General features: G+C 44.3%; 1 protein-coding gene across 1 annotated transcript in view; it reads left to right on the top strand.

Annotated features, from left to right (window-relative positions):
- Positions 1–216: 216 nt before the first annotated feature.
- PPP3CA (protein phosphatase 3 catalytic subunit alpha) overlaps positions 217–13,633 on the top strand; it is a 254,857-nt gene continuing 241,440 nt past the window's right edge. Inside the window, exon 1 of the mRNA XM_066631723.1 lies at positions 217–795. Coding sequence (XP_066487820.1) covers positions 738–795 — 58 coding nt within the window. The 5' untranslated portion in view covers positions 217–737. The remainder of the gene's footprint in view (positions 796–13,633) is intronic.

Below are 13,633 nucleotides of genomic sequence, written 5' to 3'. Positions count from 1 at the left end.
TCCCACCACCCCCCTCCTCCCTCCAAGGTGTGCGCGCGCGCGCCACGGTGCGCACCTGGGAAAGCAGGAGGGGGCGGCAAAGAAGGAGGGGAGGCGCTCCAAGGGGGGGCGCGAGCTACCTTGACAGTGATTGGCAGCCCGTCCGGAGCCAATGGCTGAGAAGCTGAGCGTTTTGGAAAGGGGGCAGGGAGAGGCGAGTGGCAGGCTGCGGGGAGGCTGCGCCCGGGACTGAGCGGCGCTCTAGTGGCTGGGGCGGCTGAGTGAAGGCAGAGACCCTGCGCAAGGGGTGGCGGCGGTGGGGAGAAGGCGAAGACGACAGCGAGGTGGAGGAAGGGAGCGAGGAAGGAGACGGGTCTCGTGCAGCAGCAGCAGCAGCAGCAGCAGCTGGCGCGGCAGAGGCTGTCGAGGCGCTGGGGCTCCCGCACTGCTCTCCTCCTTGGCTGCGCGCTCGCGCCCTCCTGGATTTCTTCCTCTGGCCGCTAATTCGAATCAAGGAGAGGCGTGATTGACAACGGGAGGGGAGGGGAAGCCCGAAATCCGGAGGAGGAGCGGCGGAGGGGAAGGAGCGCAGGAGAGCGAGCGCAGAGTCTCGGCGAAGGGTGCCCAGCGGAGCAGCCCCGAGGGTGCCCGGAGAGGTTGGGCTGCTTTGCGCCGCCGCCGCCGCCGCCGCCTTCCAGCCTTGTGCGAGGGAGAAGAGAGCAGCCCCTGCCGCCTTCCTCCTCCTGCTGCTGCTGGAAATGTCTGAGCACAAGGCGCTGGACCCGAAGTTGTCGACGACGGAGAGGGTGGTGAAAGGTAAGAGGTGAGCCCGGGCGCGCTGCACCGGGCACGGGGACGGCCGCGCTCGGAGGAGCCCTGGGGGAGGGGAGCCCTCGCCTGCCCCCCCCCCCCGCTTGCGCTTTGGCCACAGAGGGGAAGGGAGGGGAGCGCTCCGCCCGGGCTGGCTGCGTGTTTGCCGACTTGCGGTTGCGAACTGGGCAGGAGGTGTGTGTGGGGAGGGCGCGAGGAAAGGGGTGGGGGAGGAATAGGAAGTGGGTGCCTGAGAACGAGCCTTCCCCTGTGTGTGGGGGGAGGGTTGCGGAAGGGTTCGGCGCGGGGCACTGGGGACCGGGTGCGTGGGAGGGAAGCCCCTCCTGGCAGACATCGATCTGGGCTGGGGGAAGCCCTCGCGCTCTCTGAGTGTACGTGGGGAGGAATGTCGCCTTTCTCTCTCTTGCTACATTGCAGCAGTTTTTTTCCCTCCCTCCCTCCCTCCAAGTGACTGCACGGGGCTCGCGAGAGGCAGATGGGTGTGGGGGGTGGGTGGCAGTGGAAGGAAACCCCCCACTTTCCTTCCCCTGGAGGATCTGGGGGAGGGGATCGCCGCAGAGTAGCCTCCCTCTCGACGCCCCTTCCCCGCCCGCGATTCCTGAGGGCTTTTCCACCTTCCCTCCGCCCACCTTGGGGTGGGTGGCCCTTTGGGGGCTCGGCGAGATCCTTCAGGCGAAATGCGTGTCAGCTTCCCCCGCCTGTGTTGTGTATCTCTCTCCAAGCGTTGACAGCGGGGGCTCCCCCCTTCACACCGCTGCCCTCCATTCCCCCCTTCTAGCATTAACATGCTGTTTGATGTGTGACAACCTGGAGGTAGTGCTTGAGTAGGGAGGGGGCGGAGGGAGGAAACGGAGGGGGGACTCTTTCCTCTCCATTGGCTCTCCTTTTTGGCCCACTTCTCTATTTGCAGGGGAGAGGACGAGAATCCACCTGTATACGTGCAGCTCTTTCCTTCCCCCCTCCCCCTTTGTCTGCTTTTCCTAGCCAATGCTGGTATGGTGACAGGCGAACCCTCTGCAGTTGCAGCAGCAGCAAGGAATCTGTCAGCGATGCCATCATGTCGCTAGCTGGATCCATGCCTTTCATGGATGAGGAATGCAGATTCTTTATCCAGGATCCCTGAACGATTGGATTTAGACTGATACAGATGTGCGGTCAGAACCGTGCCATATAGCAAACGGAGCATGGTGGAGAGCAATACACAAACTGTTAGCACCATCATTTCTCTTTTTGCATGTAAACCTCCACCCCCACCCCAGTGATCAGGCTCAGCTGAACATTAAGTTGTCTAGCAGACGTGCAGAATTCGGCTGGGGTTTCCATTTTCCTCATAAATACATATCCGTTGGTTTCAATTTTTTTATGTTGGCTTGTGACTTTCAAGATGTACGACCTTAATGGGGAAAGCATTGAAAATGCTTATCTATTCCTGGTGTGTGTGTGTTTATATACACGCACAGACACGCATACACCATGGGAATGGCTAAACATGGCTGTGTGAGAAACTACAGATGTGAGTAATTTGCCAGTTCTAACTATATTTATTCAGAAGTCCGACTGTTTCAATGAGATTTACTTTCCCATAAGTATGCTTAGGATTCAAGCCTTCTGCCCTCATTTAAAACACGTTCATCTCTTTCATTTCACTGATATTTTCCTTCTAAGTAGGTTGGTTCTGGATTGTAACCAGAGGTGCAGTCCACTTCTCATTGAGGTCAATGGTAACTCTTCCAGTAGGTTTAATAAGTCAAGATTGCATCCTTAAGACTGTATAAGCATATTTACTTATGCATATTAAGTCTGCAATTTTAAGCATATTTACTAGGGACTAAATCCTCATTGGAATCAGTGAGATATGTCCAAGAAAACGTGCAATTGAGCTGTAGCAGGGCACTTACTTGGCAAAGTGTTTCTGCAGGCCAGGTTATTTAAAATGCTATTTTAGAAAACAGTGCTTTCAAGTCTAAACAAAATAGGAACTCTCATTAGTTTTTATTTCTGGATCTAAGTGATCTAAAAGAAACCATATCTATTTGGGTATGAACCAGTGTAAATCTTGCATATTTATTTTAGGGTAAAGTGTCTTTGTATTTTAATTGATAAAATTTTATGCTAAAATTCAAACAACAAAGGAGAACATTTTCTACTTTGTCACAAACTAAAGCTGTGATGGCACCCCACAGATCTCTGTTGAACTCTGTTAGCATCAGGGTCATAGCTGTAGGTTATACTGGGGGTGGGTGGGTGTATAGTCGTCTTAAAACTCCTCTTCTGAACTGAATTAATTAACTTCTCATATATCAGACTTGTATATATGTTTTGCAGTTACATTGGGAAATCCAGCATAGTGTGACTCATTGAATACAGTGGGACTTACTTCTGAATAAACATGCACAGAATTGAACTGGTTGCTACCTGAAATATTTGTCACGTCACCTAGTTAAGCTTATAGATTGTTACATGTCTGTGATGGCACAATAGGTTGAGTAGTTCTAATGTATGTAAGCTTGCATGTTAGTGCAATGGATGTTGAGAACTTTGTTTTTGCCTCTTATGAGAATCCATAACCCTGAAATGGAATGAGAGACTTACTGAGGGTTGTGGAGGATTCCCTTCAGTTTTCAGATGAAGGAACTCTTCATCTATAGGAGTTCTCAGTCCAAATTGCTGAATTTATTAAGTAATGCAAGAGTGGGCTGGATTTGGAATTCAGCCTACTTAAGAGCAAAAATGTTTTCGTATTAGGGAGATAGTCCAAATGCATGCATATTTGGACATAAGCCACACGGTAGCATACTTTTGAGTAAATATAGTGCAAGTGTAGGATAGGGCTGTAGTTGTAAAGAAAATAAGAGGCTATAGCCTCTTAAATATTACCTTCTAAATTGGGCCCCATGATCTATAAAGTAAGTAACTTGAAGATTTGCAGGCTCAATTACTCATATGGGGGGGTGGAGCAAATTTGCTTTTAAAGGTTTATTTCATTGGCCTTCTTAAAAGGCCATTCATATGCATTATATTCTTGTCACATTAACAAGTAAATGGTTAACAACTCTTCTAAGCTTTTGTTCTTCTGATGGAAATTTAATGAGGCTGCCATAGTTTATTAACCAGGCAATCTCTTGGTCAACCAAATCTTTGGTTGCAGAACAATATTACTTAAGTGAACTGAAGTAAGGGACTGGACTTCACATGAATTGTCTAGCATCACTGCTTGGCTGCCCAGCGGTGATGGTGGTGAAACATGTCAGATTTTTGTCAATAAGATTTTGAATCATTCTCTTATTGAATATGATTCTTTTATTCAGTGTTACACAATTTGAAGGTTGAAATATAGACCCTTGAAGAACAGTGCCTATTAATGCTTAAAATGAAGTATGATCTAGTATTAGAACAGGCATATTAAGTTGCATTTTTTCTTTTCAAATACAAAAACGGAATGCATTGTAGAAATATTTTGTTTCCCTGGTAGCATTATGTAAAATATTTCAATCACAGGTTCTTAACTTCTTTGCTTTGCTAAATATATCCCACTTTGAGCATTTGTGCAGCTTGAATTCTATGTATGCTCGCTTGCTTGGAAGTACACCTCACTTTGTTCAATGGTTCCACATAAGCATTTGATGTGTTCATGAAGGTCTTTCTCAAGACCTTCTTGCCTGGATTGAAAATTATGCAGGTTTTTTTTTTTTTATTCTTAGTGATACATTTTCTCCTCCCTTAAAACTCTTCTTTGGATCCTGTTGACTTTATAAAATGTGGGTCAGATGAAGTATTCTAATAAAAATATATATTAAAGAAACTTATTTGGGAATAAAAACCTATGAGCATACGTATCTTTGACTTTGATTCATTCTCTTGAGTATCTTGGAGAAAATGGTCCAGGAATTTGTCTGCTGCAGTGAGGAGAGGGGAGAAAGTAAGATATTGTGAATTTTTTAAACGTGCAGTTCTCCGGCAGCAGACAAGAGGTGTTTTGTTACAACATATATTCATGTCTCAGTGTAACTCTTAGGTAGGTGCTGTCCTATAATTGCTATCAGTGGGTTGGAAGGGGTGAAATATGCTTGCATTTTTCTAAAGGTTATATTCCTGACCCATGGTGTATACTAGTATTTAAAGGTAGAGAGTGTTCATTGGATGGAATGGAAGGAAAATGATTTAACCTACTGGCATCTTTGGAAATGTCTGGTTGTTTTCTCTTGTAGAGATTGTCACTTTACACGCAAAAAGAACCTTTGCTTCTTTTAAAGCGATGCTTTAAAACATATGTTCATGTAACCCTGGAAGACGTTTCTTCTAGGGATTGAAATGAAGCAGATATTTTATTAGCTTGCGGAACCTTGTTAAGCTTTTAGAAGCCCACAAGCATCATTTTCCAAAAGGTCGGCCCCAAGTGACTTGGGGCCCAATCCTATCCAACTTTCCAGCACCTGTGCAGCCCCAAGGTAAGGGAACAATGTTCCCATACCTTGAGGAGGCCTCTGTGAGTGCCTTCCCAGCACAGGATGCAGCACACACCCATCTGCACGGCTGCACTGGCACTGGAAAGTTGGATAGGATTGGGCCCTTGATCAATCGGCAGTGCTGGTGCTAGAGTAGATGTTAGGAAGGATGTTACAGAACATGGAGGAGGGGCTTACTCTATCTTTCACTGCCACTTCTGTAACAACTTGTGCTCTGCACAAGAATGAAGAGCATGCAAATAGTTTTTTTGAGAAAGAAAGTAGCTCAAAACAATAATAGAAGGCATCTTCACAGCCAGATTTGACAGAATTGCCCTCTGCTTCCAGTTCTTGAAAAAGTGCAAATTAATCCTCTAAGGACCTGCAACACTGGGAGTGAAGCAGTGGAGATTTAACACCCAAGTGACTGTATACTCTTGCTTCTAATTATGCTAATTGGAATTACTTGGTGGGGGGATGCTACTTGGGGGGGTGGAATAAGGCTTGCTTCTTGGGTTATCATGGCTAACTGTTTTGATTTGGGCTAGTATCTCTTAGCTGTCTTCATGTTTGTGGACCTTTGTGATTTCCGAGATCCTCAAAAGGTTTTATAATGGAATTAAACATCTGTGTCAGTAAGAAAAATGTCTTCTATAATGATAGTCATGCTTGTCCAGTGGTGGAGCTTTACCACAAGGACTTCTGTTGGCCTAAAAGAGATTGAGAACGTGAAAGCAAATCTCTTGCAGAAAAAATTACCTTTCTTAACTCTTTGTATTGTCATTCAATAGGTATATTTAGTTCTTTGCCTGTGTATGCCTATGCAGGTTGCTGGGGGATCAGAAGAATGTCAGTTACCAGGGTACAAATATCCAAAAGTTCAGCTACCTAATAGGTGTGTCACCAGGTTAACTAAATATCTGTAAGACAGATTCTTATTTAGTTGCATTCTAGCAGTTGAAGAAAGGCTTATGGAAGAGATACTCCGTTAGATGATGGATCAAGAATACCAGCTTATTGTGACACATAGCAAGGAAAGCTTATTGGGCACTGTGACTGTAGTAAGAATTAAAGTTGTATTTAAAGAAGCTTTACACAGTAATAATACACAATGATAATCTGTGCAAAATATTCCCACTGAAGCTAAAATGCTGTTTTAAGGAGTCTGAACTCTATACAGATGCAGTGATCTAAGGTTCTAGGTCTTAAGTATTTTGACTGTTTAATCCTAAGCATGTTTGTTATGGAATAAACCCCACTGAACATGGGACTTGCATTTCTATAGGACTGCATTGTAGAAACACCGCTATTAAATCAGTGTGTTACCTCTAGAATACTGTACAGCAGATTAGAGTTCCAGGTTTTCTCAACAAAGTATAAAAACAGTTTAAAGGACACAGTGAGGAAATGGGGCTAAATTTGGTGGTATCCCTAAGAGCCTCCACTTTTAAAAAAAATAGAAAACATTGATTCAGCAATGATTTTGGTATAGCAACTACTAAAATTCATGTAATCACTATTAGTGTAAAACACATTCTGGCTTTATTGAGGTTGATGGCAAAGCTCAAAATGTTTTCAGTCCTAGATTTTTGTCCTAGCTTTTGTTGGTAGCATCTCATTTTCAAACAAATGAACCATCTTCCTTAGTGATGCACACATCTGTTCAGAACCCAATAAACTCAAGTGGTACTTAGCGCACTAAATTCCTTGCATTGTTTGAAATGGGTTCACATAATTGCAAATAAGGGAAAAATTTTAATGGAATGCTCAGCCTTTAGAGGGGAAACATAAGTGCCATGCATGATCATGAAGTGGAATGCACAGGGCACTCCCAGGTGTATTGCAAAATAACTTCTCTCTGTGTAATCAGGGAAATATGCTTTGGAGTTGAGATGGTCCTGTTCTGAACACTCACCAGAGTACTGGCTTTCAAAGGACCTTCCTTCCCTTGAGGAACCCTTTCTGCATTTATGTGCCTACCAAAGAGAGCATGTCTTCTAGGTTGCACAGTCAGTTCACGCAAGGTGAAGGCCAGTCCTATTGGATCTTATTGTTGCCTGCTGTTTCCTGAGAAGGCACCCTGGAAGACACACAGTGCTCTGCTATGCCTGCATGAAAGATTGGTAGCGTTGAGCAAGTTGGTTTCGAAAGAGGCCTGCATACTGTCTTCCCCTGAGGAGCTTCCAAGGAACTCCAGATTTTCCCAGAGCACAGTTTGATAAATACTGAATTACACTTTTTAAGTCACCTTGGGCATTTACCTTGGCAAGGGAAAGGGAGCATATACATTTTTAAAACAAAATATTGGGTCAATGCTTTTGTTTTTCTGAAATAGTAGGGTCTCACAAAGGAGGTCTTCCCTGACCTCTCCAACTGTGTACTTGATGGGCAAGGGGTTAGGGTGAGAGCTAGTATGACACTGTGCCTAAGGGACTGAGCTATGAATTGGATTTCCCTGCTTTGAAACTTGCCTCTTGAATTCACTTAGGTAAGCTGCTCATCTCAGCATCAGCTCCCAAGCCTCAGTCTGAGGTTAATGCTTGCTTGTGTTATGGGGCTGTGGCAAGAATTTTACAAGAAGATCATTCTTCAGTATTACTATTATGGAAACCATTTCCAATCTGTGTGATGCAGGGAGTTGGGTCCTTATTTATTGGCATGCCTCAACGGTAACAGGTGGACATACCCATTGTGAGTTTGACATCCTGGATTCTTGCTAGGTTGTACATGTGTGACTTAGGAGAAGAACAGGCCTAAGGATGCAATCCTAAAGTGCACCCTGTTCCAGTGCAAGATAGGATTGCGCTGTAAGTAACTCTGACCTGTTTTCCATCCAGCACATTTGAAGCTACCTTGCAGATAGTCCTTTCAGCATGACCTTTAAAACCCCACATGGTTTGCTGCATGGATTTTTGTCAAGTGCGTTGAGGGTATATTGTTCCCAGAGAGGAACAGAAAGGCTTGGCTTTTGATTATCTATTACCTGTAAGACTGTACCTCTTGGCCATAACTTAATCCCACATTTTAAGATGAAGAAATAATGCGTACAGCTACTGAACTACTCGTCTTCATGTGTGTGAAGACACCTAGATATGTATTTTGTACTAAAGGAAATGTCACCATATGAATGCAACTGAAATTGGTGACCCATTGTGAAATCATGAACCTTGGATGTCTGCATGAGATGCTCGTTTTTTGGTACCCTGCCCCTCTGATAAACCCAGGTTTTGGAGTGGGCTGATATTGCCATGTTTGTAGTTCATCTTGAAAAGCATAATGCATTATGCTTACATAGAGTATTTTTGAAAATTTCTGCCATTTATGAGTTTGAGCAGGAGAAAGGGGTCCCTATGTTAGCTTAATCCCTGTTTGTGGGAAGGGGAGAATGTTTGTTGACAAGCAAGTACATTGATCTTTTCTACATATTTGCAGAATTATTTGTTTTATGGTTTAGCAATGAATTTAAAAGATGCACTCAAACCCTTTTAATGCTGAATGGTTCCCATCTTGCTGCTGCCAGGATTAATGGCTGCTTTTTCTGCTATTAAATGTATACAGTAATTGCTAAAGGAGTCCATGAAGGTTTGGAAGATGTCTACAAAACACTCCGGATTCAGCAGGACAAACTATTGGCATGAGAGTGATAGGATTTTCAGGTGTGTACCTGGAACGTGCCTCTGTTCTAATGACAATTTAACTGAAAAATTAAGGATCTTTTTTTATTCCTTAAGCAGGAAAGTAACAACTCTGGCTCACATAAGTCATTAAAAAAAGTTATGTGCACTATTGCAAAGACATGACACCTGCTTATTAAAATGTTCATGGGTATTTTGTAACTGTCTTGTAGGATAATTCAGCAAGTTAAATCTTGCAACGCATATATTTTCCTTAGTTTTAATCAAAGTTACTTAAAATAAGGATGAGCTGGGAGGAGACCATTTTTGCAGACACTTTCATTAGCATTTAAAAAACATCTCCTTGGTGATTTTTTCAGCAATTGGTTCACAAGACAATGGAAGACTTCACCTATTTGGAATGAAGGAATCAGTTGCTGAATAGGCCTTGCTTGCCCTCACTGATATTGTCATGGAGCCATATCTGATTTGTTATGTACTGCCACAATACATTCATTCACTACATTTAATAGGAGGTAGAAAGAGGCCTAACCAGAAAATGGTGACTTTTTTAAAAGTAGTATTTAACTTGGGTTGGATTGTGCCCTTTTTTTCTAATTTGAGCTCCACAAAAATGATACTATAATACCTGAATGTCTCTCTTCCCAACACTCTTGGTATAGATCAGGGATGTCAAACTTGTTTCATACAGTAGGCCAAATAGCATTCATGTTATCTGTGCTATTATTCCTACAGTGGTTATCCTTGTTCCACAATGCTCTTATTTTTATGTCCTTCATTAGATACTAAGTATGCGATATTGGGGCTGTGGGAAAGTCCAGTTTAAATTGACACTTTGCCTGTGGTGTAACTGCAAGTAAGCTTATCTCCCTTTTCTTGGTGGCAGAATGCTGTGGGTGATAGTTGCTACCCAGTTGTCTTCTGTTGCTTCCTATATGAGTGGTATTTCTAGCCTTTATGACATCTTTTTTATTCCTGCTGCCTGGAGATGCTAGTGCATCGGGTGACGCCAACCCTAGTGACACCACTGGGTGGACCTTCCATGTTCGTAGTAATTCAGCACTGAGCTATGGCGTTTCTCCCAATTTCTATATTCTTTAAACTTACTAAAATGCACATGGCCAAGTCTGGAAAAATAGGTGCAAGCATCAAGTATTAATGTGCCTGGGTTTGTTTATTTCTGTCACAGTGGAACTTCTAACACTGTGTTTAATGCTCTGGGTTCTATTTCAAAGACCAGTATTAGATTGAAAATATGCTTTTAATATTTTTTATGAATTGTAGCTCAGGTTGCTGGAACATGGCACAGGAAGCCTTATGGTTGAGGGTGATATCACTGATGTCGCTAGGGGGGTGCGGTCCGCACCAGGTGACGTGCACTGGGGGGGTGACGTGCTAAAATCGTGATGGTTAGGAGTAACCCCAACATATTATACTGTTGGATGCGGAATTCTGAGTGGAATGCAAAAAACCAGAGTGAAATATCTCCTTTCAATCGAAAGTTATGACCAAAAACCTGGAGAACAAAAAATGCATGGATCCCTATAGAAATGCATGGATCCTTACTCGCGAGTAAGCAAACGTGCCTTAGTCTGTTGGAAAGGGCAGGCTGAGAGGAATCCAATGATGCCAGAATGGTTCTGATCCAATGAATCCAGCCCCCAAAAACACCCGAGAAGGAAGTCCCTCCCTCCAAGCAGATGAATGTATTGAGCACTATGGAAAGCGAAATGAAGCCTCACAGTTGTGTTTACTCGTGAGTAAGCAAATGTGCCTTGGTTGGTGTGGAACATCAGGTGAAGGAAAGTACAAGGCTACCAGAATGGTCCTGCAGTGCATAGTGCTCCAGAAGGCAGCCTCACTAAAAAGGATCAAAACAGAGGCTTCAGCTGATAAGGTGAACTTTTTTGAGACCCGCAAAGCTAGGTGGATCCTGACAGTGATCTGGTTTAAACAGAAGTTCTTCAATTGAACTGGGCACTGGGTAGGGCTGAAAACCTTACTGGTTTTGGAGGAGGGGCTGTTATTGCAGGCAGGGTGCAGAGGAAATTCACTTGGTGGAACAGGGCTTATTGATTTTACTTTAAGTATTTATACTCATTTATTTTAATTTGTCTAATGATGTCACTTCCACCATGACATCACTTCTAGTGTGTCTTGGACAGATTGTCATTCTAAAAAGTGGGTCCCAATGCTAAATGTTTGAGAACTGCTGCAGTAAAGTTGACACCAGAGGGGGGTGTGTGACACCACTAGTGACCAAAATCACAATTTTGGAATAATACCGCCATGTTATATGTCAATCAATACATAATTTCATGCAGAATGTGTTATATTTTTGTTCTATCAAAAGGTACAGCCAAAAAACCAGTAGGGGCAGAGTGATGGTACATCACCACATCCACCACCTGGGGTGTTTCCCCGCCCATTGCATGGGGGGGGGTGTGATGCGCTGGCATCCTGCACCGGGTGACGCGAACCCTAGTGACACCACTGGGTTATATTACTGATAAATCATGTTGAAGTGTATATTTATTGCTCTTTTGTGACCTTTAAGGCAGCTCAGAAAGACGAATGAAGTTTCAGTTTACAAAAGAAGTTGCCACTTCAAGGCAAAATTCAGCAGAATGTAGCCATTCATGTGGCTACACAAGCTTAGGTTTTTCAGAAGTGGTTCTCTTATGGCAAACGATTTCCGCCCCTGAGGCTTCCACGGGTTGGTTTTTCCCATAAAAAGATAACTGGAGGCTGGTCTTTTACAATTGGATTCTGTGGTCTCATCGTTTGGAAGGTGCCTACTAATGAATTCTGCTTATTATTGTCTGCTTTGCCTGATAGCAGCACTCCAGGGTTTTAGGTAGAGGTCTGTCCCAATCCAAACTGAGGAGGCCAAGGATTGATCCAAGGACATTTGCATGCAAAGAAGGTGCTTTGCACTGCAGCTGCTCCCTGGATTCTTCCCATCTATATAAGCTGTATGTGTTCAAAGCTCTTCATGTACATTAGCAGTTTTCAAACTCTCAGGGAGAGTTTGCACTGCTGTAAGTTCTTGTGGAGGGCGGGGGGAGGGAGGATTGCGGATCACATAGCTAAGGGGGCTGCAGGGACTGGGGTGCATTCACCAGTCCCTGAAGCAGCCGTCTTGGGGTGCGGGGAGCCCTGCGTGAGTGTCTGCAGGGCTCCCTATGCTTCTAAAAATGAAAGCGGAGCTATTGCACTCCATTTCCAGTTTTGCGGAGGCGGAGTGCAGTTGCTCCACTTTCACTTTCTGCAGGCTGGGGAGCCCTGCAAATGGTTGCGCAGGACTCCCCGCACCCCCAGGACGCTGCTGCAGGGACTTGTGAGTGCATCCCAGTCCCTGCAGCCCATTAGCGACGCAATCCCCAGGATTGCCTCCTCCCTGCCCCTTAAGGGGGCTGAGGCCAGGGCCTTCAGACTGGGGCATTGCGATGCCCCAGTTTGAAAACCACTGATGTACATTGTCTTAGCAGGACTTAGGAGAGCTGTGTAGGTAGGTCAGTGTCTTTTTCTTTATTGCAGATGGAGAACTGGGTTGAAGGAGAGTTGCATGCCTATGGTAAGTTCATGGCAGAGGCAACATTTCAACTGGCTTTTTAGATCAGGCCTCAGTCCCTTGGCATGACATTGCACTTATTTATGAATTGCAAGTGTTCTGCCACTGAGCAGTGACCCCTCCCTGATGTTACAATCCAAGCTTTTTAAAAAACACCTTTCTTAGAGGGCACATGCTTTCCTTTAGGTCATGGGTGTCCAAACCTTTTGATAGGGGGGCCACATAATCTCTCTGACACTGTGTTGGGGGCTAGGGGAAAAAAGAATTAATTTACATTTCAAATTTGAATAAATTTACATAAATGAATTTGCTAGAGATGGAACTTATATGAATGAACGAAGGTCTTGCAATAGCATAAGGCCTATAAAAGGCCTTGCACAAAGCAAGGCCAGCCTTTCCTTTGCTACTGCTTCATAGATGTGAAACAGCAAGTAGTGGAGGGAGCCCTTGTCCCACAGCTCAAACAAGAGGTTGAACAGTTGGCCGTCATGCCGAGGGCAGTTGTGTCAGGCCAGTATGGGCTCCAGCAAATCTCTGGAGGGCCAGAGGCTCATTGGAGACTGGGGGCTCCCTGAGGGCCAGATTGGGAGTCCCTGAGGGCCAGTAGTGGCCCCTGGGCTGGGGTTTGGGCACCACTCCTTTAGGTAAAGGTGTAATCCTCCTGTGTAGCTTGTAATCCATGCTGATTGCACATACAGTCTTCTCAAGGCTTATGGCTTCCCTTTCTACGTCCATGAAGTAAAGCTGTTGTACATGATCACCACACATGAGCCTGCACATAGGTTGCATCTTTTCCTCCATGAGTAAATACTATCCTTTTTAGGGAACCAAACTTGCATTTAGAGTAGTCGTGATACAGTCAAATGATTTTACCTGTAACAATGGCTTTTAAATGTCTTGCTTCTGTTTGCTTTAGCAGTGGGCATAGTGACAATTTTTAAGCAGAACTACTTGGCAAGTTCAGTGTTTTTCCTGGAGTTGATGGGTAATAGACTTAAAGAATTATGGGTTTCAGACATGTTGTTGAGCTTTTGGTATGCCATTGTAAGTTTTTGTGTTTTTTTTTGGCATGAATTTCAAGTTACCACTTAATTTCCTGCCACAGATAATTTGACTGTTTTGCACATTTTGTGATGGTATGTGTGTGTATACTGAATTTACCAATAGAA

Source organism: Tiliqua scincoides, chromosome 6 (assembly GCF_035046505.1).
Source record: "Tiliqua scincoides isolate rTilSci1 chromosome 6, rTilSci1.hap2, whole genome shotgun sequence".
NCBI lineage: Eukaryota > Metazoa > Chordata > Lepidosauria > Squamata > Scincidae > Tiliqua > Tiliqua scincoides.
The sequence above is the reverse complement of the archived record's forward strand: the minus strand, read 5'-3'. Positions and strand labels throughout refer to the sequence as shown.